Source organism: Prunus dulcis, chromosome 6 (assembly GCF_902201215.1).
Source record: "Prunus dulcis chromosome 6, ALMONDv2, whole genome shotgun sequence".
In the NCBI taxonomy this organism is placed as follows: domain Eukaryota; kingdom Viridiplantae; phylum Streptophyta; class Magnoliopsida; order Rosales; family Rosaceae; genus Prunus; species Prunus dulcis.
In genome coordinates, this window is record NC_047655.1 from 3,856,257 (window position 1) to 3,881,651 (window position 25,395).

At 37.5% G+C, this 25,395-nt stretch overlaps 4 protein-coding genes and 1 long non-coding RNA gene across 6 annotated transcripts; 1 reads left to right on the top strand and 4 right to left on the bottom strand.

Moving 5' to 3' along the window:
* Nucleotides 1–1,713: 1,713 nt before the first annotated feature.
* Nucleotides 1,714–3,008, bottom strand: LOC117632016 (RING-H2 finger protein ATL63). The gene has a single exon (XM_034365380.1). It carries the CDS (start codon nt 2,924–2,926, stop codon nt 2,060–2,062), a length of 867 nt encoding a protein of 288 aa, XP_034221271.1. The 5' UTR covers nt 2,927–3,008; the 3' UTR covers nt 1,714–2,059.
* Nucleotides 3,009–5,320: 2,312 nt separating this feature from the next.
* On the bottom strand, nt 5,321–13,517 carry LOC117630816 (6-phosphofructo-2-kinase/fructose-2,6-bisphosphatase). Of its 2 annotated transcripts, XM_034363604.1 has the most exons (23): nt 13,070–13,516; nt 12,895–12,958; nt 12,395–12,690; nt 12,008–12,226; nt 11,568–11,777; nt 11,365–11,460; nt 11,013–11,111; nt 10,869–10,898; nt 10,459–10,512; nt 9,750–9,803; nt 9,589–9,666; nt 9,369–9,460; nt 9,236–9,293; nt 9,061–9,135; nt 8,724–8,771; nt 7,848–7,945; nt 7,422–7,497; nt 6,699–6,761; nt 6,457–6,548; nt 6,262–6,330; nt 6,112–6,175; nt 5,942–6,007; nt 5,321–5,677 (listed from the first exon to the last, which is right to left on the bottom strand). In XM_034363604.1, the coding sequence occupies exons 1-23, from the start codon at nt 13,271–13,273 to the stop codon at nt 5,600–5,602; spliced, it is 2,283 nt and encodes a 760-aa protein (XP_034219495.1). In that variant the 5' UTR covers nt 13,274–13,516; the 3' UTR covers nt 5,321–5,599. The 2 variants fall into 2 exon arrangements, with proteins under 2 accessions (XP_034219495.1, XP_034219496.1); XM_034363605.1 differs by lacking the exon at nt 8,724–8,771 and having other exon boundaries at nt 13,070–13,517.
* A 2,864-nt stretch (nt 13,518–16,381) lies between these two features.
* Nucleotides 16,382–16,931, top strand: LOC117629665. Its single transcript, XR_004586139.1, has 2 exons — nt 16,382–16,517; nt 16,691–16,931. It is a non-coding gene; the product is annotated as an uncharacterized LOC117629665 (long non-coding RNA).
* A 209-nt stretch (nt 16,932–17,140) lies between these two features.
* LOC117629664 (protein CHUP1, chloroplastic) lies at nt 17,141–19,461 on the bottom strand. The gene is made up of 5 exons (XM_034362232.1): nt 18,764–19,461; nt 18,358–18,674; nt 18,153–18,264; nt 17,612–17,743; nt 17,141–17,523 (listed from the first exon to the last, which is right to left on the bottom strand). Exons 1-5 carry the CDS (start codon nt 19,394–19,396, stop codon nt 17,434–17,436), a joined length of 1,284 nt encoding a protein of 427 aa, XP_034218123.1. The 5' UTR covers nt 19,397–19,461; the 3' UTR covers nt 17,141–17,433.
* A 2,345-nt stretch (nt 19,462–21,806) lies between these two features.
* LOC117631283 (pyruvate decarboxylase 1-like) lies at nt 21,807–25,394 on the bottom strand. The gene is made up of 6 exons (XM_034364343.1): nt 24,764–25,394; nt 23,680–23,843; nt 22,893–23,543; nt 22,688–22,805; nt 22,397–22,585; nt 21,807–22,166 (listed from the first exon to the last, which is right to left on the bottom strand). The coding sequence occupies exons 1-6, from the start codon at nt 25,286–25,288 to the stop codon at nt 21,996–21,998; spliced, it is 1,818 nt and encodes a 605-aa protein (XP_034220234.1). The 5' UTR covers nt 25,289–25,394; the 3' UTR covers nt 21,807–21,995.
* Between the last annotated feature and the right edge of the window lies 1 nt (nt 25,395).

Sequence of the window (25,395 nt, forward strand, 5' to 3'; positions counted from 1 at the left end):
CTAGTTTTTATTTTTACTTTTTAAAGGTAGTAATTTATATTGTTGCTCATATAACTTTATATGTATGAATCCTCTTTCACTTGTCCAAATAAATCTAAAAATAAAGAAGCCGAAATTGCGATTTAGACTTTATACGGTCCTATATATTTAATTTCCTTCCATGAGTAAAAAGTCCCATTGTGTCAACATGTCTTTTGACACAAACTCTGGCAATTGCATATGCAAGTTATTCACCAAATTGGAAAGAAAAAAATAAAGAAAGAAAGAAAAGATAAAGTTGGCGTTTCCAAATTGCTACAGGTTAATTGCAGCATGTATATGGCAGTTGGATGAGCATCCATTTCCCGTACGATCAATTATGCTGAAGAATCATTTTTTGAACATTTGTTTTTCTCAAGGAAAATATATTTCCTACAACCCATATGCCTTTCTCAGGCGGCTCCTTCTCATAAGTTAACATTGAATTTCCTAATCCATATGATTATAGGGATGTCTCGGAGTCACCTGTGTAGTAAGAAAAGTGTGAATTATACAAATGTATTAAGAGTCCTTTTCCAATCTTAGTCAAAATCGTGGTTTCATCATTCAAATTTCATCCAAAAGTTATATGTAAGGCTCAAATTTTATCCATACATGTATGCTCCTCGCGCAACTTTTAAACAAAATTCATATTGATTTTGACTAAGATTAATAACGGACTCTAACACGTGTATGATTCACACTTCTTTGACCACACGGGTTACCTTGAGATTTACCTATAATCACATGAATGATTTGTATAATACACATATCACACTTTTTTTTTGTTTTTTTTTGTTTTTTGGGCGTAGAGACCATGATTCGTCCACAAAAGAAGGGCAATATTTTTTTGGGAAATTTAATGCAGAAGGACCGGAAGTCCAGGCAAGGATATGTATTAAATGTAATAGAAGGGCATCATGAGAGAAAGAGTTCCTTCTTCTTCTTGACCATTCTCCTTCACATATATGCGAAAGCAATGGTCCAAAACATTGACCAGAAAACATGGACGACTTGACTTGACAGCACCCTTTGTCCTCGTCCTCACCCACGTCACCCACAGCACCTCTCTTCCTTCCACCCCACCCCACTACTACATATTCTATTATTGATCAACTGGTCACAGCCCAACTACCATATCAATATCCTCCACAAAAACGCTTGAGCTTAAACTCCAAATTCAAGTATATATACATTGGATTACATCTTCTTTGAACCACTCGAGTTTTATTCGAATTTATCCAAATTCACTCCTCAAATTCATATTCCAAGTTTAATGTTGTGAAAAGCCAATTGATAGTTTGATCAAAAACTTTCGTGAACTTATACACACTAAACATGTCGATATTTCTTCTAATTTAAGACACACTAAACAAGCATGAGCTTTTGCCAAAAAGGCTCCATATTAGTGTGTATGGACTACTTCTTCTTTATATGCAAATTGATAACCCTATACCAAATTGACAAGAGATTACAAACTTGGCTCTAATCTAAGACTACTTTCTCAGACAGATTACAAACTTGACGAGAGAATGCCAACCAATAAGACCAATTAGTTTAGTGCAACAATGTCCAAATCAAGGAAGATGAGGCTCCTCCAATCACCCTTGTGTGTTTCTGAACTTTGCAGCATTGTGTTGTGCCTGAAAATGGAGTTTTTGGGATGAGAAGATTGGAGACTGTTGGGTCATTTTGGTGTAACAAAACTGCAGACTGGCATACTTGTTAAAAACCCCCCACCATACTCTACACTATTTATAAATGTCACATCTGAGACTATCTATCTTCCTGCCTTTTCATCTCAAAAACTGAAACTGACCCAAAATTTTGAGCAGAAGTCGCATCAGAAAATCATAAACAACCGGAAAGATAGAAGTATGAACAAGTCACTCAATAACTCACGTCAACAAAAGGCATCCCTGAGACGCACCAAAAATAAACAACACACACAAAAACAGATTCCATGTATGGCTTGCTTGCTTGCAAGAAATCTGTACAAATTTGGTTTACAAACAAACCCCAAGTCTCTCTCTGATTTCAATCAATCATCCATTTGATTGCTGTGATCATTCCCATTTGTGGTTGGGAAAACCTTGCTGATTTCTGGCCTGTTTCTGCTCAGCATTCTCTTCAATGAACAACCCACCGTTAATGGAGATGAGGACGAGGATGAAGAAGAAGATGAAGATGTGGGTTCAGAATCAGTTCTCATCACCCCAACACGAACAAGATCATCATTTTCAACATACCCAGAATCCAAAACATCAATTACAATCGATTCTTCTTCACCCACCGCCTGATCCGACGTCGTATCAATCCCCATCCCAATCCCATCAGCGCTGGTCACTATCAAAGCTCTGCAAATTGGGCAGTTCATGTGTGAACCCAGCCACATATCGATGCACTCGACATGAAAACAGTGACCACATTTGGGCAAATTCCTCCCCACGTCGTTGTCCTCAAACGGGCTCAAACAAATCACACACTCCATCTCCAAAAACCCATTTTCGTAATTTCGCTCCTCCTCCTTCTCCTCCTCTGTTTTGTACACGAACAGAGGAATTGCAGAGATAGTTTTCAAGTCGAGGCCTTTCGACGACGCAGAGCCCGAGAGGCTGTTGATGTTTGTTGACGTTGGGTCCAAGGTGAAGGTGTGGAAATGCTGGAATCGGTTAGGGCCGAGAACCCGGGAGACGGTCATGGAGCTGCGGCGGCGCCTGTGGTGAGCTTGGGCCAAGAACCATTTTGCGTAGACATGGAGGAGGAGGACAAAGAGAATGACGAGAAGAAGAGAGACCAAGGCAGCAAGCAAGACATTGCCGTCGTATGAGAAAATGGTGGCAAAGAGTTGTTTGAGTGGGTTGTTGGGTTGCTGCTGCTGCTGCTGTGTGTCTGTGGGACTGAACATTATGAGGGATTGGTGTTTTGCTAAGTTGGTGTAAGTGTGGAGGGGACTGATGATGGGAGTGAGAATTGAAAACTGAAAAAGGTTAGATATAATGGGGTCATATGAATGAGTGAGTCAGTAAATGAAGACTGAAGAAACTGCCAATTACGCAACAACAAAAATTAAAAAACAATGAAGAATACCCACCAAAAAAAAGAAAAAAAGAAAAAAAAGTACAAGCAATGAAGGTTGAAGAGTACAATGTAGTGGGCTTATAGTTTTAAAATTTTAATGGTTGTTAGCATTTATCTATGCACATGAGGTCTTTTGTTCGATTTCTTCATTTTAATATTGTCTGTTTAAAACACTCACCAACTCAATTTGTTTATGAGGTCTTTGTTCGATTTCTTCCTTTTGGTATCGTCTGTTTAAAACACTCACCAACTCAATTTGTTTATTCATTTTCGTATACTTAATAAGGCGATCGTAATTTATTCATTCAAATGTACATACACATTATTTGATGGATAGATATGACAACATAAGTTTAACGAATGAGATATAAAGATCCCAAAGTATTTAAATTTAAATTTTTTTTTGTTCTTTATTTCTGTGATGTTTTTTTTTTTTTGGCTAAGTATTTCTGTGATCATGTGCTGCTGAGAGAGAGAATTGAGTTGACGTGAAAATGAAGAAAAAGGGGTTGTTGTGGTTGTTGTAATGGGATTAAATTGTGGGTTTTTGGGGGCGATTTGCTTGGTGTGCTCCTACATTTGCGTGTAATGGTTGCCAAAGGGTCTGTGGGTTTCAGTAGATTAATGCAAATGGGAAATAAAGTAATGGGGGAAGGGGTTGGAAGTCAAAGGAAGGATCCCTATATCCAAGGGGAAGGCCGGGGAATGGGAATGGGAATGGGGAGGCTCTATGCATAATGCAACGGTAGACTCGTGAAGGCGACGGCAGCAGCGGAAGAGGAAGAATTGGATTCATGTGCTATTTCTTTAATGAAGGTGCTGGAATCCCGAGAACCTTGAGATCTATCCAATCAACCGCATTTTCCTTCACCTTTTTTTTTCAGTGTTTTTGTTTTTGCTTGTGTCTTTTTGTAATGTTCCTTTGTCCTTTGCTTGTGAGATGATTATAATTGGGATTATAGTTAAATCGTCTCATTGTATATTAGTGTTCAAAAGAGGTTTGCTCTTTGACAGTCTCTGTCTCATTTTATAATATATAAACGAATTATTGTTAGTATCAGTCGTGCACACATGATCATCTCACACATTTTGAATAATTGATAAATGTGAATTTTAAAATGAATCTTTTAATTATGCATTGGTCAAAATGCGTACTTGAAATTCACATACATCAATGATTCACAGGAATTCATTGATGAATACACAATCACTAGTATCATTGGAACATTTTTACCTCACATTCCTAATAAGGATTTGAGTCTTACCCTTCACCTTCTCTAAATCAAAAAAGAAATGTGAATGCTTGCAAGTTGCAACCCCATAAGGAGAAATTGTCATTCATATAATTTGTCATTAAATCGTCTTGAGAAACGTACTAGAATGGAATAATTTGTTTGATCAAGCAAAAACATTAGAATAATCTTTTCTTAATGCTCTTTTGAGTGTGTTTATGTTCTCTTTTTCTTCGTGGCAGAAAACTATGGAGAAAGGAGGGTTCCAAATTGTGGTAAGATTCTTCCTCTGAGGTGTCAATTCTTAGATGAGGGTTCCCATGTGAAAGTAGCCAGACTTTTTCCTGTTTGCTCCATTAAAACTGGTGGATCTTTAATGGCTTCTTACCCCTTTTTTTTTTCTTTTTTTTTTTTATGCATGTTTTTTGGTGCTGATTTTTACCTTTAAACGGTAGGTATAGACTCTGGCCTCTGGCTCGTGACTTCTCCCCTGACCCAGTCAGTCTCAGCGGCAAGACGATTCTGTGACACACTTGGCTCCCTTTCATGAGATTCTTCACTTAGACCAGAACCCCCACCTCACGCAAAGTTTTGGGAGTCAAATAAGCTAATAGGTCAAGATCTATTCAACCACCAAGACAAACCACGATTTCCCAGCAAAACCTTTTCCTGCTAACCCTAAAAAAGACCGGACGAAACAACGAATTTTTTTCAACTTTGATCTCATTTATTAACGTAATCGATTATTTTAAGTACAAGCACAAATTACTAATGGAGTCTAGTTTATGAAAAGAGTCTTGACTTGCAAACTAGTTGTCTCAAATTCGAATCAACATGACACCTTAATAGTATGTGTGCGTGTGAGAAACTCCCTCTCTTGTAATTAGGAGATCGTTTGTATTAAAAAAAAAAAATTCAACCTTAGCATAAGCTTTAAAAGGTCATTCTAAATAATCAACCTTGTTAAAAATGAGATTGAAACTCTAAGAAAATTGGGCAGAACTGAGATTTTCTCAACCTGCATAGAGAATATTCAAATAAAAAAGAATTACATTTTTATGCTAAGACAATAAGAATTACATAGAGGTTAACCTCATTAGAATCAATCGGGGAATTGGTAGCTAGGCACATATTTTGGATTACTGATTATTGTAGATACAGTTGAGACATTGCTACATTATGTTAACCAATGGGCAATTTAAGAAACTTTGAAAATGGAAATTTTCAAGCACTTCCAAATTACAAACAAAAGTTGCATGTAAGAATTTTCAGTCCATGAGTTTGTATCTTTTCTCCTGGACACCTGTAACTCCCATTTGAATCTCTATTATGGTATGAAGAGGCATCTGAAATTTGAAAAACTAGCTGTCAGAAAGGACCTTCATGAGATATGATAAAATAAACTGCTACAAATCTGTATTAAAAATTACCCTACTTTTAATTCTTATCAAATCGTAACTTGAATACCATAAGCATGCGTAATTCAGGATTTAGAACTTGTAAATTTCCATCATAAAGTCTTCTGTGATTCAGATTGTTCAGGGAAGTAGGGAATATAGAATACAAGAAATACAAGAAACAGGAGTAATTAGTAATTTTCCATCAACTACCTCAATGTGTGGAATCTCTTTCAGAGGCCTATCAGCAAAGTACGCATATAATGCTCTCAAAACAGCCTACAAGAATAAAGAAATCAACAAGCTCATAGTATTACAACCACAACATGAAGGAAGAAAAGAAGAACACTCAAGCACAAATTGGTACTATGTGTATTAATCACCTGATGAGATATAACCACAACAGGCGCACGCTGTCGTTCGAGTTCAATGATTACAGGCTCTAACCTGCATTTGTGGTGGAAGTCAAATTCTATTGAACAGGTGTTATTGTTGCGAGAACCGATTGTATATTGTAATTGCAAAGTACAAACCTTTGGATAACATCTAAATAAGATTCTCCACGAGGATACCGATACCTCAGTTTGTCTTTCATACGTGACCTGCAGTTAAAACATATCTTTTCAAACAATAAATGTCTTTAAACAAGGAATACTTTTCAATTTCTCTCTTTTCTTTATCTTTTTTCTTTTGACATACACACACACACAAAGAATAATGCAACATACTCATACTCCTCTGGCATGTTTTTCTTTATCTCTTCATACGTCATTCCATCACACACACCAACATATATCTCATCCAGTGCACGCCATTGTATCTAGAAAAATTGTAAGGAACTATAAATCAACTATACTTAATCATATTCAAATTTCTGGGTCTATCAATTATTTACTGTGTGTGGCTTAAGTATAGAACATGCGAGACTTCGAAAGTTGATGAAATTCTAAAAGTTGTACAGTACACTAACCTTGGGAAATCCTACGATGGGACTTGCTGTCAAAATTGCTCGCTCCAGCGTGCTAGTCCAAATCTAAACACCACGGAAAAAAATAGTAATGTTAATTCATATTACTGTATTCAGTCAAGGGGCAAGGGAAATAGACGTTTGAAACCAATCAAACAGATTAAGTCACTACACTTATCAAACAAAAATATCAATAAATGATGTCATGAAAATGGTTCCACCCCAGACACGTGCTACATACTAGTAGGAAAAGAACCTAGAGGTGACAATATGTTTAGTGGTAAGACAATAGTATGCATAACATCTTTGTCTTTAAGTTCAAAGCCAGACTCTATCTACAGTTTTGTTGCTCTATTCAAACATTAAAACCAATTTCGTGCAAAATGCAACCTTCCAACCTGAACATCTGAATTTATGCTTGGTTACATTCTAGAATAACTTTTTCTAGCTTACGAAAACAATAATTTGCAACTACACATTCAAAAGTAAATTACATAGTTATATAATGTTTTTTTTAGATGCGTAGTTATATAATGTTAAACAACTGATATTAGTTACATATCTTTAGCTTATACTTCAACCACACCACTCCGTGGCCAAAGCACATGATTGAGTAAGAGATATATGTACACTACACAAGAAACAAGGATCAACCTACAAGAAGCATTTACTTCGTATGAAATGCTAAAAAATTAAAACTGAAAATTGGATACTGCTGAAGCTTACAGAAGCGGCCCGCTCTGATTTCAGTCGCTTTTCAACGAAGTTAGCAAGTTTCTTTGCATAAATTTCTCCAGTATCACTGTTGAAACAAGTAACAGTATCTTTTGGTGAGTTCCACTCACAACACATCACTGACTCATGAAATAACAAAATTTACGTGGAATTTAAAATGTATCATAGAGAGTTGAAGAGATCAAAGGAACAGGTCTTAGAGAATGAGTCAAATCCAGACCAAATAATGTACAGAAATGAAACAGTGATGGGCAAAACGTCATCAGATGAGAGAAACATAGAATTTTATACATGAATATCATGGAGATGAACAGAATTTAGGATCAGATAATTTTGAGAATTTACTGTACTAAATGCATATTGAAACGAAAGCAAAGTAGTAAAATTATATCTTGATAATCAACAGCAAGGGCAAACCTCAAAGGATTGTCTCCTCCAATTCTGCCTCTAACATTATCCTTACTCTCTCCATGCCTAGTAAGTAATATAGGGCGGGGCGTGAGATGCGTATTCACCTACAACAGTGCAGCAGAAACAAATGAATACATGACAGAAGTATGAATTAACAGAGGGGGCGCGGGGGAGAATCAACTAAAAGATCTCAGTTCTACTGTATAAATTTGATATGGTATTTCAAAGGGCAATTTAAATGAGGAAACTTTTACCAAGATGATTAGTTGTTATTTCATCAAATGCAGTTCACTAAAATATTCTGGTCAGATTGTTGTATATTATGCCACATAACAGACGGTTAATGTTATGCCATACAGACATGTGGAGTCCACTGTCTTAAATAAGTCAATATGTTTGAAACCAATAGCAGTGATAAGGATTATAAGTCCAGGATCGAATTACTCTGGAAAAAATTCACTCGTATTATAAGAATTATTAGCACAAAAAGACCTAGCGGAGTAGATATACTTGATTTATATGAAAGCACCACTTTTAAAATCCATCTTTTACAGTTGAGCTCAAGACTAATTTGTGAAAGAACAGAATCAAAGTTTTATGTCTACCTAAGTAATCATCAGTATTCTTGCCCAAGATAATCCTCTCACACTTATCAAAATATTAGTTCAGAAGAACAGATGCCACGAAATTAAACAAATTTGCATCCTAATGAAGAAAACATGAGAAAATGGAATTCTTCTCCTACAAAGCGAAGGAACAACTGGGAAAAGAACTATTCTTGGCTATAACTGAAGAATCTAAAATTACAATACAAAAGCCTTGAAACTAAAGGATGATACATTTATGCCAATATTGAACTACATTTTTCATAGGATAACATACCAGGAAAAAAACAATTCGTCCAGGAAGATAGCCACTGATATTATTCACCTGAACCAAAATAGAAAGCTTCCGAGTGAATAGGAATCAAAAGTCACAGCTACATGCTTAAGGAGATGCATAAGCATCTATTCCAAGGGTTTTATAGGGGGGAAGAACCTAATGCCATTAAACTGAAGTCACGTATAAATAAGAGGTTCAACAGTGAAAAACACAATAATTACAAAAAACAGAGAAAGGAAACAACACACAACCATGCCCTAGGTGTATGTTTCTGAGATACTTACTGCAGCTCAAGACTCATCCAAAGAGAACGATAAAAAAACTGAGTTGAACTTACTTGTATTTGCCCTCCATGTCCACTGACCATATCAATCATTTTGATGTATGATCCTTCTTCTACTGGCTCATAAACCTGGCAATGGGAGCATAAATGTACATCAATATTTGATAACAAGAACTGTTAAAGGCCAAACCACACCAAACAATCAATAAGAAATGTTTTAGGGAACTACTTTTTCATAATAAGCCAGTCGGCTTTTAAAGTCCTGTAATCCAGCCTCAAAATCTGGCCTGCAGAAGAACAGTAATTAATGCACCTCACAATCCATAAAGATAAGGAACTAATGGTCCAGGGCCAAACCATACTCTTCTGCGTAGTCAGGACTTTGTTGAATTTTCAGACGTATATTTCTTTCTATAATGCGTTCATCATTACATAAAGTTTCCAGAAAAATAATCTGCAAAGAACGATATAACTATGAATACACAAGATGGGTAGCAGAAGAGCTTAAGACCAAGTTTTAAACTACGTGAAGTGGGAACTGTCACTCCATGCAATACTCACTCCATGCAATACTCATGGTACCTTGCATTTTCCTTCAGCCAATTTCATGAGCATGTTCCTGCGTTTACTTGTACTGTTTGTGGCATCGAATATTCCTACCTACGATCAAATTAGATTTGTTAAAAAGAAAGGATCATCGAGAAGCCATTAAAGATCAAAATGACTGGCATAAAAGGACTTACCTGGCCACCTTCTTGCATCCAAGAAACCATGTCATCAAATGCCAGGGCTGCTACCTAGTAGCACGTGATATATTAAAACTATGTACAAAGAAAAAGATTAATATTGTGTTAACTTTTCCAATCGCATCACGAAATCCAATTTAGTATAAATGTTAGTGTTCTCAAGCACAAGTACTCTTAGTAGGAACTCTCACAATTATAAACTTTGTATGAAGTTATAAGCACCTACAAACTGTCATACACTCATGTGACCTGACATAAGCTAAAAGTGTTTCCGCTTCTTTTATATCTTCATTGACTACTTGTGTTGCATATTCTACTTCATGTTTATTATAAAAGCTACATCCATTTCAGTTTAGAAACATCCATTCAAGATATGTCTTTCATAACATCTAGGAAACAGAATCAGAAATATATATTTTCATCATTTCTTTGAATAATCATGGGGTTCTTCTCAAAAGAGAGCAATTTTGAACAGCTCTAAGGAATAAAGTTTAAATTGGCTCAGTTGATTCACATTCTTCAAAAGGACTTACTAACTTCTCATCACAAACAAGGCATCATTTGTTTTTAACAACTACTAGCATCATAGTGATAAAGAATGCCAGATGATACATAGCAGTAGAATCAATCTGTCATAACTTATCTTCTAAAAAAAATCAGTCATAACTTATCTACTCTAAAGGAAAAGTACTCCATAGACACTCACCTCGTTACGTGCCTCCATGCCTTCACGGTTGTCAGCTCGGAAAAAATCAGCATTCTGCACTAATAAATATCTCGTGAGATTTTTCAGGTCACCCAAGAACTATTTTATTAATAACCAAAACAGTGTTTCACTTTATATCTATACTGCTGAGCACATATTCACTATTGTGGAACTATGTTAAGTTTCTTTTGATTTGACATGCGTCTCCAACCCAACACAGGAATACCACATGGTCTGTTGGAAAAATCTAATAACTAAGAATCTAGTGATAAAACAGCGAGGCAGATAAACAAACTGGTTTGCTTTTTGTAGGATCACTCATCAGTCAACAGATAATCACTAATGACTACTAAAGCAGAATGTCTGCCAATTAATCAACCAAATCAAACCTTAAACAACATAATTTTTACCTGATTAGCCCCATGTTTAAGACGGCGGTACTGCAACAACAAAAATACAAAAAAGAAGGTCATGTTCATGTCCACCTTCATATATTTCAGTGACCAGAGGTATGAAGAGAATAAAGAATTGTCAATCATAAGAATGCTAGTAACCTTTCCAACATTGAAGTGCTTGGTATCATGACCCAACCAGCGGAGATACCTTGTAAGTTTAGCTGCCGTAAAAGTTTTTCCACGAGCTGGCAAACCAACCTAAAGTACACAAAACTTGTTAGAACTGTTTGCTCTCAATTATATTCCATGAATTAAAATTTGAAGCAACCAATGCAAAACTGATGATACTGGTAGGTCCTTCCAAGTTAGCCTACTTAGCAAGGGTCAAATTAAACTGTAACTCCTTTAAGTTTACAACTAAAGAAAACCAATTAAGAAACAATGGGAAAAGGATGATTAAGTTTAACAGAAGTTATGAGCTGTATGGTTAAACACTCATGCAGAACAATACCAGGACAATTGCCAAATGACTATCTTCCTTTGGACCGAGCATTTGATCAGCTACGGCTGCAGCTGCAACAGCTCCAGCAGCTTCTGGCATTGAATTCTAACAATATGCATAGAAGGGCAGAGTTTCAGAAAAACAACCACTGCAGATAGAAGATAATTTAACTCTTGATCATCCTCACAGGCACAATGCACTTCAACACAGACCTTTTTTTCTTTGTCCGATCTGGGTTCTGTAGAGAAAGTACTAGTACTAGAGGATTTCACTAGCCTAGGAGATCCAACACCCCTATCTACAAAGAGGCCCCTGTGACTGTCTTGCCTTTGGAAAGGTGAAAATGTTCCCATTGACTTTGATTCAACCATCCCAGATGAAGAATACAGCTTTGATGAATCTGGGATAACAACCTCCATGTCCTGCATAAACATTGAATTAGGTGGACTATAGGTATGTTATATGTAATATGGAACAATTTGTTAAAGTCCTCCACAGTCAATATTGTCCCAAAACCAAAATATGCTTGCAGTTTCGTACTATAAATTTAACAATCATAACAGCCTCACACTGCTAAATCTTACTTAACGCAGGAAAAGGATATAAGAAAACTCTAATTTATAATAATAGCAGACGGGGTAACGGGATAAACCTTTAGAGGTACATGTCGATCCACTGAAGCACCACTATCCTTGAAGGAATGTGAAAAACTGGTAGAACCATCAGCATTAGTAAAGATCCCAGTAAGACTTAATGACCTTGGAGTCTCTGTCATGTTAGCTGCATAAACAAGGCCTGAATTGGCAGAAGTTGAAGGAGCTGGAACAACATAATGTTCGAGATCAAGCTCCAAACTAGTTGAAGAGCCATTCTGTGTACATTGCCAAAGAAAATGGACAAAAGGCTTCTTAAAAAGGTATGTATAAAAAAATAAGAACCTCACTCTGAGCCACGCAGGACCACAACTACAACAGATAAAATGCCAATGACAATAAATGGGCAACAAGACAGATGAAAATAATTGCGAGTGAAAGTGTACCTCAGCACCTATCTCTGGCACTGTACCTAAACTGACATCAGGAATTCCGCGAACGGCAGAAGGCCTAAGGTTCTCCTGATAAGCCCTCCAACTCGCTGCAAGATCAAAAGGAGATACCCTATCCGCCTTAATGAACACCCGGTACTCAAGAACCTCGTCACTGCTAATCCTAAATAGAGCCAGCCTTTGATCCCCTTGCAAGGCCCCTCCTATGAGTTGGCGGTTCGGACCCTCCTCGACAACACTAGGTGCATTGCTATACTTTGGCCTCAAAAGGAACTTGAAATCCAAAGTTTCTGGTTCCAACACACAGACCCCAAAAAAAAACAATCATATCCAATCAGAAAATTGGCTTAAAGCCCTTAATAAATACTAAAAATTCGAAACCAACACCTCCAAAATTCCACTAGACTAAAAAGCAAGTAAATACTGATACCGTAGCCATTTAAGGCTTTAAGAAAATATTTTTCTGGTGATGAAATTCAGAAATCACAACTTACCATGGTTGGGAGGAACAACAAAGCTCAGTTCCCACATCGACGCCGACTCACGCTCCATAGAAAGCTAAGAATGATTCAAAACAACGAAATGAAATCAATCAGAAATTAGAACATGGCAATGGAATTAATCAAGCGAAAGTGAGTGAACGAATGAATTGTGATTGCAAAAATTTACAGCTTTGGAAGAATCCCAAGAGCCAACGAGAGGGACGGAGCCGAAGACGTGAGGAAAGAGGTCGCCTTTCTTGAGCTTGAAATTGTTCTCCATCTTCAACGACACGTACAGCTGGCCGCCTCCTTGGTCCAAATACTCCTCCTCCTCCGGCTCCTCACCTCCATGCCAGCCATCCTCCGTCCTCTTGGACGCACCAGTCCCCATTCCCTCTCTCTCTGTCTCTCTGAGCCTGTGTGTGTTCAGTTAGTTTTTGTGGTGTGTGGTTTGGGGATTGGATAGAATGAGGAAGGAGAGTGAGAGATGGAGAATGAATGAATCAGAGTGATGAGGGATTTTGGAAATTTGGATTGGATTCCATATATATATATATATATACGTGAATGGGTTTGTCTGTTCGCTGTGGCTGTTCCCGGTCTGTGTTTGGATAGTTTTAACTTTTAGACGATGGGGCCAACCATGGCTAGCAGCTCACCCTTTTTATATCTGCAACTCCTGGGGTATTTTACTCGCTGGCTTTTTCTAGTATTATGCAACTCGCTTTTTGTGCTCGACGCGTGTTTTGGGATGTGACCTGTACATGCTCTTGGGATTATTTCCAAGCTCTAGCTTTGGAATTAACAAGTATTTCACCCTACGTGATATTTATTTATGGACAATATTTCTCTTCTTATTCTTTATTTATTCAACCCATCAATTAGCCGCCTTCATTTTTACTATATATAATCAGCCCATATATTTGGAATTGCTTACGTAAAAAGCACTTTTTTACTTATAAGTTCTTCTATAATAAATGCTTTACAAGTACGCTGAAATATGAATTTTTAGGTGCAATAATCCTTAAATTTATATTCAATTTACATTTTGACATTTGAATTTGTAAAATGATTCTTGTCTTAATTCTATTTTGTTAGCAGTTGGTCATGTTGTCAAATCAATTACATTTTTGTTGTTGTTAAATTCAAGAGTAAAATTGTCATTTCAAGTTCAAACCCCCATCACTCACTCTAGCTTTACCACTCCCACCACTATTTTGTACCAAAACCCACCATTCCCACCACCATCAATGAAGAACAATCTCACAAGAGAGATAGAGAAATTATTTCCCAACCAATAGCATAGAGACAATGAGAAGGGCGGGTGAGGGAGGTGCGTTGGGGAGCAAAAAAAAAACTTACTTGTAACGAGGATATCACTGTTACGCTATCCTCGACCAATAACACAATGACACATTGAAAAGTTATCCTATGTGTCATTGAGTTATTGGCGGGGAATAGCAAAAAGTGTCATTTTCGTTGCATGAGAGTTTCTCTCATTAAGGATAGGGAGTGGAAAAGGGTGGGTGGGGTTGGTGCACGTTTGGGGTGTGGGGAGTGGTTGTCTCGGTAGTGTGTTAGGGGTGATTGGGTGGGGATATCAATTTAGGGTGGGTTTGGGGTGGCTTCAATGGTGGGCGTTTGGATCAAATTTGTTGCATGAGATGGGTGGCTGGGTATATGTTGGAGAACGGGGTGGTCGGCGGTTGTGGCTAGGTGGGAGTTTGGGCTGCTGGTGTTTTGCTCATTAGAAAGAACATCAAAATACTATTTTGCCTCTAAATTTGACAAAAAAGAAAGAAAGTAATATCATGAACAATGATGCTAACATAAGTGGAGTTGAAGGAATACAATAACCATTTTGTGAGTTCAAGAAACAAAATGCAAATCGAGTACAAGTTAATGAACTATTTCTCCTTAAAAACCATTGAAATAATTGAAATTACTCGTAGGATGACCAAAATGCCTAGAGGGGGTGAATATGCCAATTTAAAATTATAATCAATAAATATAAATAAACTTCGGTAGTAGGATTGATATGGTTTATCAATCCTGAAACGTGCTGAGTATAAAATAAAGAAACATGCAGAGAATTATTTTACGTGGTAAAACCTCAACTCTGGGGAAAATCCACGGGACTCATCAGTTCAAAACAAATCCACTATAGAACGATGATTACAAGAAGTACTCACACACTTATCCTAGATACATTCCAGATAATGTTTACTGACTTCTTCGTAACTCAACTTCTATAACGGGATTATCTCTCGACACTCCTTATGTTGAATGCAATACTGGTCACGATTGCTTCAAGCTCGCTGGAGTTCTTCCAACTCTCCTTATGTTGAATTTGATATTGGTCACGATCGATTCAAGCTCACCGGAGAAAAACCGCCACAACGGTCTTGATGCCCACAACCGTATGAGTCACCAAACATGCAAATGAATGCAATATGAATGATAAAAGTGTTTGATAAATCATCAAGTAAACATGGAACATTTTATGATTTATCTCAGTTTTCTTAAACGTTTAAGCACACAAAATTATTGTTCAAAAGCTGTACCAAGAATAAAAACATCAAGCCTTATTTTATATAACTTTTTCTTATCTAGAAAGAAAAGTCCACGTCCAAAACACAATCAATTTCATTGAAGGCTAACCAAAGATATGTTTCCTAGTCAAAACCAAAATCACCAAATAGGCATGAGCCAAAGCAAGAAGGTTTTGTAACAATATTACTCTTTAAAGACCCTTGATATTATTGAAGCAAGTTTCAAGAATATCACAATTAATTTTTTAATAGAGTATATGATAGTTAACTTGATTTCCATGCACTCAAGACTTAACCCAAAAGAAGAGGCTTGATAGAGCGTGAAGAAAAAGGAAAGTAAATCAATTTGAAACAAACATGTTTAAATAAGATGCACTTTTAAAGGGATTTTAATTGATTTAAAAATTAATGAAATAAAATTATATCATACTTTAAAAAAAATGTTCTCAACATGAATGCATGAAAAATGACATGTCTTGCCTTTCAGATCAAATGGCTCATACATGTTAAGTCACAATTCTGGAATTCGGGGATTGCTGAGCTATTCCAGTTATGCAGTTTCTGAAAATCAGAGACAACAATTTTACTTCAACTTTTTAGCTAAATGACACTTCCAAACATATACTAAATTCTAAAAAATACCAACACAATTTCATACTAACCATAATTATTAATAATCCAAAATCTCGTCTGAATTTACTTCACACATGATAAGACACACCCCTCGTTAGACATTAAAAAAAGGAAGACTAATAATGTAGAACCAATGTAAATTGATACAAAAAATGGCCAAGTTGTTGAGAATATGTCAGATTTGGAGTATATTTAGCATTTTTCATTTATTATTTACTAAGCCCAATAAGTATAAACGGATCGGGTTTGAACTTTTACTTGGACCGAGCCCACATCGTTCTGATTACATCTAAAGGGTCCAAAACAGAGCTAGGGTTTTTGCTTATAAACGCTGCCAACCCTTCACTGCCTCTCGCACATAGCGCATCTCCCATTTTTCATCTTCATCGGACGACTTCCGAAGAAGGAGAGCAAAGGTTTCAGTCTCGCTTCGTCGCCATGAGAGCCAAGGTACAACTAAAATCAAAACCCTAATAGAAACTTCAAATTGTTTACGTCTATACATCGTCGTTCTTGTGTTTTTGTTGAAAAGTGTTTTTTTTTTCTGATAAGCTTATCAAAGAATGCCATAGCTTCCGATCCTTGAAAAATGAAATTGATATAAATGGTAAAATGTGCTGCAGTGGAAGAAGAAGCGCATGAGGAGGTTGAAGAGGAAGCGCCGAAAGATGAGGCAGAGATCTAAGTGATAGCTTCAGCTGTGCAGCTCTTTCGCATGGCGTTTCTATCTTTAGGCTTTTGAGTTTTGTCAGACTTAGTGGTTTGTTAGAATTAATATGAGAAACCCTTGGTGTTCTTATTTCTATCTTTCTGCTACATTTCCTAATCTTTCAATGAAATTTGACTTTTTTTTTTTAAAAATTAGTTGGTTTAGTTTGATGAAATTATGAATTTACATGTTGCTAATTGGAATGTGGTTTCTGAAATCATGTTTTTGGGCATGTTTATGCTGCTTTCATACAGATTACATATCTGTGTTGTGGTTTCTGAAAACTCGTCTAAATCCCTACACAAACCCTTTCTTAAAATCTTCTCAAGTTTGAGAAATCCCTGAACTTTACCTCCAAGTGAAGTTGGATGTTCGAGGGTCCCCAAATTTGTTTGTCAGTGAAATTTTCTAGTAAAATTTGGCCCATGGACAATCCAGTGGTAGTTGGCTCCCAAAGTCTCATGATCTATGATGATCATAATTATTTTTTTATACAAGTGAGGAGCAGGGGGAATTTATATTCAGGTAATTTGGCATTCTGACCAAGTTAATTATTTTCGAACTCGTTTTATGCCATTAGCCATTTTACAAAACACAGTTTGTGCTACTACTAGTCTGCTTATATCCCACTGATCAATTTGGGATTCAAGTATATTGCTAAAGCGTGCCATTTCTGCTACTATTCGTGCCTATCTTCTTCAGTTCCTCAAATGTAAGTACGGTCTCCGAATTGAAACCACCTGCAAACTGAATGTAATGTTGCATGTGTCAGTACTCGGTATAGCAATTAGGGTTACAAATTAGAATCATGAGTTTGAGGAGCAATTAGGGTTACCTGGTGTACCCGGAAAGCGAACCGGACTCCTTTAAGCAAAAGATTATCTTCTCTTGAGCAGTCACTAGACTGAACTTCCTTGATAATCCTTTTCATGTACTCCTTGGCTAGCCTTAGTGAACTTAATTTCATCTGCAAGTATTGGACAAAGAAATTCAGTTATTACTGGTGGTGAAATAAAGAGGTTGCTTTCAAATGAATGTTATTTCCATCCCTTGCTTGAAATTTTGGAAATCTGTGATCAAATGCTGATCCTCATGGATTTGCTTTTGTAAAGTTTTGTAGAATAGTGAGAAGGGCTGTCAATTAGTGTTCTAATTTTCTTGTTTCCACATCATTGTAATTAGTTGAAATTAGTCACTTAAGCTCAAATTTACCCCAATTTAGTAACATTTAAATTGAAGTCAAATGTAAAAAAAGATACCTCACTCAACAACAATTACCACATATAAAGTTGTAGGCAAGGCATAATTGTCAGAGGGACCTTAAAACTAAAAAGGTAGAGAAAAAAATAATTCAATTTGCTAATTGCTCCACCTACCTGCCCCATCAGCCCTGAGTCTAGCATCCATTCCCATGGGATCTGAAAATCTCTGTATTTCTTGCTGGCACTCTCTCTTGTCCTCTCTGCACTGCTAACACTTCTTTCCAACCTGCAAATTGAAATTGTGACCTTCAAAATTTAATTCACTACATTGCATGAAATTAAATGAAATAGTGACAAGTTTTTGTACTCTAATGCTTGCCTGTCTTGTAATGCTTCCATTCTTCTTAGAGCAAGGATCATTGGCTCTTTCATGTTGTCTTCAAATGATGTGACTTCAGATTTCAGATTTCTGAGGTCTCTGTAGTTGCAAGCAGCTTCCCGCAGTGTGTCCGCTTTTCGTTCCGGCCACTGCGGGAAATGTTTAAGCACTGCCCTCTCATCAACCAAGGAAGACAGCTGCCGGTCCAGCCAGTTTACAAATGCTTCTACATCAGCAATGTTTGTAAATTTTGCAGACTCAACCTCACTGATCAGGAAATTGATGAACTCTGCTTGTGTTTCGACCTCTGACTTTATCTGTCCATAAATCATGCACATTACAACTTTTGAGAAAATTGTTGTTCGTTATGAGATTTGAAGAATAGCGTCTGCTACATTATACTTACAGCTGAAAGATAAGATGAACGGTTTTCGATTTCTCCGATCATGTTCTTGGTAAGAGCAAAAACATGAACTCCTGCAGGGTTGGCTTTGTTCTCCATGTGTGGATCTTTCCTTGTAAGTGAACGGTACAGCTCAATTACTTCTGGCACACGGCGGACTCCTTTTGATCCGAGGAGTGATTTTGAGGGCGGAGGCGGAGGTGGCGGTGCTGGTGCTGATAGCCCTTTATTCTCTTTCATCTCCTTGGGTGAAATTGGAGGAGGCCTTGGTGGTGGTGGTGCGTTGGTTGGTAATCTTGCTGGCCTTTCCTTTGTGGCTTGAGATTCTGTGTTGTCTGGTCTTGGACACATTTTCTCTTTGGCTGGACTTTGCTCTGATATATCTACAAAAGCTGATTGTTTCTGTTGAGATGCGTCAGTATAATTGTTCTCCATAGAGTTCTGAAACTTCTTCCAGAGAACAGATTTTCTCTCACTGTTGTGTGCTTTGAGGGAAGTTATTTGAGCTTTGAGACGGGCAACTTCTTGTCTGAGATCATGATTTTCTTTCTCCAATGAACCCTTCTTTTCGAGAGAGTCTTCGAGTTCTTTCTTGAGGAAGGTGATGATCTCTGCATTTTCATCTTCTTCTGGCATCCTTGTTAGTTGTTTGCTCTGCTTTCACTATAAGGATGACAGAAGAGGAGATGGCTAGATATGACAATGAGTAGCTGGGTCGTTCCTCTTTTATGTTATGGTCTTACTTTTGATGTAAGGTTTGGTGTGTGCACGTAAGCCTGACGAGTGTTGCTCTAGTTAATGCCCCTATGTATGTTGGTAATGTTTGTTTAGGTAATTAAGAATTCTTTTGATTTTTTTTAATTTTTAAAAAAGGTAATTAAGAATTCAAGAGTAGACCCTTTTGACATTTCCAAATTTAAGCCGTGCTAGCATCGGTCTCTCCCATTGATGCATGTGGGTCCCATAAAACATCAATAGCTTACAGTTGCCCAAGGAGGAAGGCAGCTCGTGCTTGTATAGTTCTTACAAGTTCTCTCATCCGTCCTATACAAAGATTTATTATACTGTCATAGGGCAATGTAGCATTGCAGGTGAGGGATCAGCATAATTGTTGCAAGTACTTGTTTTAGGTGCAACATTATATTCTTCCGTCAAATTTACCACAAACCCCAAGTCTTTTTCTTTAGTTTTTAATATATCTTGCAATCATGTTAAAATAGCAATAGCGAGTTAGTGTAGTTTGCCAGACAATCATTAAACATAAAAGTTTTAAGCTATTAGAAAATAAGCTAACAATGTATATTAAGCTTACACAAAAAATCAATACGAGAAGCGAGACAAACATATAAGTGCATCCCTACACTACAAATCAGCAAAGAAGTTAGAAACATGATTCGAACTCAAGACCCCTTGTAAAGTAGACTCGAATAACGTATTAGACGACTACTGGTTTCAAAAGCTTAAGTTGTGAGAGTGAGCCAACAATTTACATCAACCTTACACATTTGTTGTCAGTATCATATGCACTAGGTATGTCATTTCTTTCATATTTTACACGTACTCTTGTGGAGCTTGTTCCAAACAGTAAATGGTATATGATTGATTGCTAATTAACAACTTCCTAAAGTAATGCCTATGCTTACGTGGCCAATCGTTGTTGTCCAGGTGTCATTCTTTGACTGGGATGTTGAAATCATTAGGTAAATCTTAGTATAAGGTCGATGAACCTCTTGGTTGATAGTGATATTGGCAATAGATTTAGTCCTTCATGAGATTATGACAAAATGGAATTAGCATTTTCTATTCTTTGCTTGTGAAGCAAAGCCAAAAGCAGGGAAAAGTGAGGGGAAAATGGGCAGAAGTGAAGGATGCTGACAGAGAAAAAATTAAAGAAAAAGTAAAAGCCTTGATATTTACAGCCCACCAGATCGAGATCTTCCCATTTTTGCTTTATTTTTTTCCTGTGCTCCCAGGAAAAAGTTACAAAAACATGAAGAAGGGTGTTATGGTGAAGAACAATAAAGCAATAAGGCTGAAACTGAAAGGTAGCTCAAATGCTCACCTAGACTTGAGGTGTATTTACTAGGGCATCATCATCTTTAAATCTTTTTAAAGGGTTTTTATTCTTCTCACTGATTTGGCACAAGTCCACTCCAAATTCAGCTTTAGTTTTCTAGGGGACCCTTGATCAAAATACCCTACAAGCAAGGGAACCTTAGGGGGGTCAAAGATAAACAGCTTGATCAAGACTCAAAACCAGAATAAGTGTAGCAGCATGGGGAAACATGAATGTGCAGGACCCCATATATTGATTTGGGTTTGTGGCAAGCACAGAAAAATGCTTAACCAGAAGATTTTTTTATTTATAAAACAAGTACATAAAAAGATTGAGAAACTGGGAAGCAGGTAGGTAGACATTTTATTTGCAAGACAGGCATGGCCCTACATAAAGGGAAACAGAAAAATCAGATGTGATCATCTGCTTACAAGGTCCCCTTATTGAAAGGCTCTTACAAGGTCCCTTAATTCTGTCTTTCCAGAGGCATCTCAGTCTTTGCTGTAGGGATGTTAAAATCATACAGGCTGTTAACATGATGTGGCTTATATCCTGGTGGATTAGCAGATTGGGATGTTAATTGGATTGACCACAGCTGGCTTAATTCAGGTGGATTAGAAAACAAAACTCTAGTCTTGGTGGGTTAGATAGATGTCACATAATTGCCCATTTGGTTTCTTCAGTCAAGCTAGTCAATATAGCAAAACCTAAATAGTAGTAGCAGCCTAGTGTAACTGAGCAGAAACTTTTGGGAGTCACTCACACAAGCATGAACGAGTGTTCTAGGTAAATTATTTAAGTACAAAACAAGTTTTAGATCATCGATAAATATACGTCGTCAAATTAAGCGAGTGTGATTAACATTCCTACGAACTCTTTCATCTTGTGAAATCATGAAATGATTTTTGTATTCAAAATCATTCCCACACCTTCAAATCCAACCACTATATCCATAAGCATTAGCAATAGTCATCCACTTCACTACCAAAGTCACACCCACTAAAGAGTTCAAAGCATAGGAATGATTCGAATGAAGCAGAAAATAACTCATACATAGTCAAAATTAAAAAATTGGGTTCTTTCACAAGTAGAAACAGAAACAGAGGAAATAGAAAACTACTAAGACATAATTTTCCTCTTATTCTAATTTTTGTTTTAAATCATCCCCAAGGATGGTTTTTATTGAGGATTTGGTAGACGGCTATTGGCAGAAGAGACCCTGGACCCCCATTCAAGCAGCTCTTTGCTTGTGTCATCCTTGTGAACAATCACTTCTATGAAGCACAGGCAGTCTTTCTTCTCCCCTGTTGCTGTTGCAATGGCTTCTGTTAGCTCCTCTTCAGTACGAACCTGAGACAAAAATAAACAGAAATGTAATCATGATTTAACATCTCCAATTCAGTATTAGTCTAATAAAGCTATGACAACGTTATTCACACTTCCAATTTGTCATCATGCACTCTATTCCCGAGTGTGTTAAAAACAATTAAATATTGTTTTTAGAGTGTAAAATGACAATAGGAATAGCAGCTGCCTAAAGCATATGAGCTTATTCTATAGAATATTTTTGTATCACCAACCTTGGTTGTCCAGCAGTTTCCTTCACCATTGTGGATTGCATCCACCAAACCCGTGTAGTTCCAGTTTTTGATCACATTGTAAGGCCCATCATGGATTTCAACTTCTATGGTGTATCCACCATTGTTGATAAGGAAAATGATGCTCTTTTGTTCACATCGAATCATGGTTGACACATCTTGTGCAGTCACCTATCACCCAAAATGTCATATATATATACAAGCGTTTAGATCAATTCAACAACATTTCTATGAAATCTAAAGTTTGATTAACAATGGTTGAAACGTTCTAACCTGGAAGCTCCCATCACCAATGCAAGCAATGACACGCTTGCTTGGTACCGATTGTGCATACCCAAGAGTTGCACCAACAGACCAACCAATGGAACCATATTGCATCTGGAATTCATACCTGCAACACCAACTTTTTCTCTCTAATGATATTGTCATAATAAAAAGCCTCAAAATGAAATTGATAGGTTCTTTGTTGCATGCTCACCCACATCCTTCTGGCAATTTTAGTTTCTGGCAGTTGAACCAAGAATCTCCAGTCTCAGCAATAACAGCAGTATCAGCTGAAAGAAGCTTCTGAATATGCTGGAACATAATGTTGACTCTCAAAGGCTCATTAGGTTGACATTTGACAGGCTGGCCCTCTGGGACGAAGATTCTGTGGTAATTTTCATAAGCAGTTGTGTTTTTGTTGACCCTTTTTGCAAGTGCTTGTAAAAAGTCCTTCATTAGAACACAGCCAAAAGAAGGGCCATTGCCGATGACCACACGATCGGGCTGCACAATGATTGCCTTCTCCTTTTTGAGAAGGAGAGAGTACCCAACAGAGCTGTAGTCATTGAAGATTGGACCAGCAAACAAGTATGCATCAGCAGACTCCACAATCTCACCACAGTAGGCAGTGCCCACAGCTCCCCAGTATGTCCCCATGTAGTGAGGGTGGGTTTCTGGGAAATGCCCTTTGGCTGATGGCATCACAGAAACTGCATAGCCACTGGCATCTGCAAACTCAACAAAGGCTTCATGGGCCTTTGCCACTCGGAGTTTCGGTCCGCCCACCATCACTGGCTTCACCGCCTTGTTTAAGAAGGCTGCTGCCGCCTCCACAGCAACTTCTAGCCCCATCTTGTTAGTCATTCTGTATCAAGAAATCATCGAATTAACATAAACAAACATCTCAAACTCAAGCAGCCCTGCTGAGGAAATATTATGTTGGCAGACTGTCAACCTGCCATCTCGTAGAAGAAACCATCAAGGATTAACAAAGAAGTTACCTAGGTGAGATAGCAAATTTGATGGGCTCTCTGCTAAAAGTTGGATGTGGAATGCCAGGCATGTTGCAACTAATGCTAATATAGACTGGCTTGCTTTCTTTGAGAGCAGTAGAAATGGCTGTATCAATTTGTTCATGTGCATCTTCCAAGTTATTCACCACAGCCTGACATAGCAAATCACACAAACCAGATCAATCACTTGGGTGTATATATTGGCGAAGAATGAAAATATTGGCGATATAGATATTATCGGGCCTTCAATTTAGGGATATTTCGGGGATATATCGATGTCATTTTAGGTATCGGCGATACAAAAAACACAAATAATGGCTTACAAACACGGAATTTTGAAGTGAAACTTTTATAGATATTAAGCACATTATCAATGAATGTATTGAACTAATAAAATTCAGAATATACAAAGTATAAGATATGCATATGATGAAATGTACGTATATATATAATGCGCGATGAAAATCTTGAAAATAAATACAATTAGACTTAACACAACAAAGACAACATTATTCAAATATAACCCAACCCAACCCAACATTATATTACAAGAATCAGACTTAATGATAAAGGAAATGAAAGATAGAAGATTAGGTGAAAAATAAAATCAAACACACAAGAAACCGATCAACCAGAGAGAGGAGAGGAAGAGTCAAAGATAGCCGAAATGACTGAGAAGAGAATAAAGGAGAAGCTACTAAGTATTAGAGCTTGGTTTTTGACATTGATTCAGTGGTTGAGACCTATGATTACTTTCAAAACTGAAGACAAATTTCTGAGTTATTTGTTTGGTATTGAGAAATATCGGTAAATATCGAGGATATCGGGGGTTATCGGGATATATCTCCAAGAAGGATATATCCGCCGATATTTTCATCCTTGATATTGGCAAAAGAACCCAAATCCCAATTTGCCCAACAAACACTACATATTATATGAACACAAATCCAAATTTCAAAAAAAAAGAAGAAAACTTACTGTCCTTAAAACAAAACATACCATGTCATCAGATTGAATCTTCCATTCCATATATTCAAGAAATCAAAGGTGTAAAATAAAGAGTTGGGCTTACTTGAAAGCAGGTGACGGTCTGGAAGCAACGGAGTTCTTGACTAAAATCGGCCAAACCAATGGTGTGGTGAAGAATTCTGTTGGTGCCATAATCATTTGTGTTAGGCCCTCCAACAATACAAATGACAGGAAGGTTCTCACTGTAAGCTCCAGCAATGGCATTGAGAACACTAAGCCCACCCACTGTGAAAGTGACAACACAAGCCCCAACCCCACGAGCCCTGGCATAGCCATCGGCAGCATACCCAGCATTGAGCTCATTGCAGCAGCCAATGTTCGTGAGCCCTGGCTCAGCAATGAGATGGTCAAGAAGGGTAAGGTTAAAATCACCGGGCACAGAGAACACATCTTGAACACCAATCTCCACGAGGCGGCGGGCCAGGTGGCGGCCTAGAGTGGCGTCAGAGGAGGCAATGGTGGAAGGAGGGTGAGAGTCATGGACTGAAGCTGTGCCGTTTTGGGGAGGACACACAACATTGTTGTTGGTGGGTTTGCATGAGTCCAGTGAGCCAATGCTGGTGGCCATGGTTATAAAACAGAGAGCTTTGTAAGTGAAATGGAGAGAAAACAAGATTGGGGTTTTGTTTTTCTAGTGGATCTAGACAACAAAATCAGAGAAAATATTGGATCTTT

Excerpts from the sequence above, each read along its gene's own strand:
- LOC117630816 (XM_034363604.1), bottom strand. The coding sequence starts at position 13,273 with ATGGGGACTGGTGCGTCCAAGAGGACGGAGGATGGCTGGCATGGAGGT. Across the intron at positions 9,294-9,368 it reads AGTCCTGACTACGCAGAAGA|GCCAGATTTTGAGGCTGGAT; the intron begins GTATGGTTTGGC and ends GTTCTTCTGCAG. Across the intron at positions 6,331-6,456 it reads AACATGCCAGAGGAGTATGA|GTCACGTATGAAAGACAAAC; the intron begins GTATGTTGCATT and ends TTTTAACTGCAG.
- LOC117631283 (XM_034364343.1), bottom strand. The coding sequence starts at position 25,288 with ATGGCCACCAGCATTGGCTCACTGGACTCATGCAAACCCACCAACAAC. Across the intron at positions 23,844-24,763 it reads AGACCGTCACCTGCTTTCAA|GCTGTGGTGAATAACTTGGA; the intron begins GTAAGCCCAACT and ends TTGCTATGTCAG. Across the intron at positions 22,586-22,687 it reads TTGGTGATGGGAGCTTCCAG|GTGACTGCACAAGATGTGTC; the intron begins GTTAGAACGTTT and ends TTTGGGTGATAG.
- LOC117629664 (XM_034362232.1), bottom strand. The coding sequence starts at position 19,396 with ATGCCAGAAGAAGATGAAAATGCAGAGATCATCACCTTCCTCAAGAAA. Across the intron at positions 18,675-18,763 it reads GTTCATCTTATCTTTCAGCT|ATAAAGTCAGAGGTCGAAAC; the intron begins GTAAGTATAATG and ends ATTTATGGACAG. Across the intron at positions 18,265-18,357 it reads ATGGAAGCATTACAAGACAG|GTTGGAAAGAAGTGTTAGCA; the intron begins GCAAGCATTAGA and ends TTCAATTTGCAG.
- LOC117632016 (XM_034365380.1), bottom strand. The coding sequence starts at position 2,926 with ATGTTCAGTCCCACAGACACACAGCAGCAGCAGCAGCAACCCAACAAC.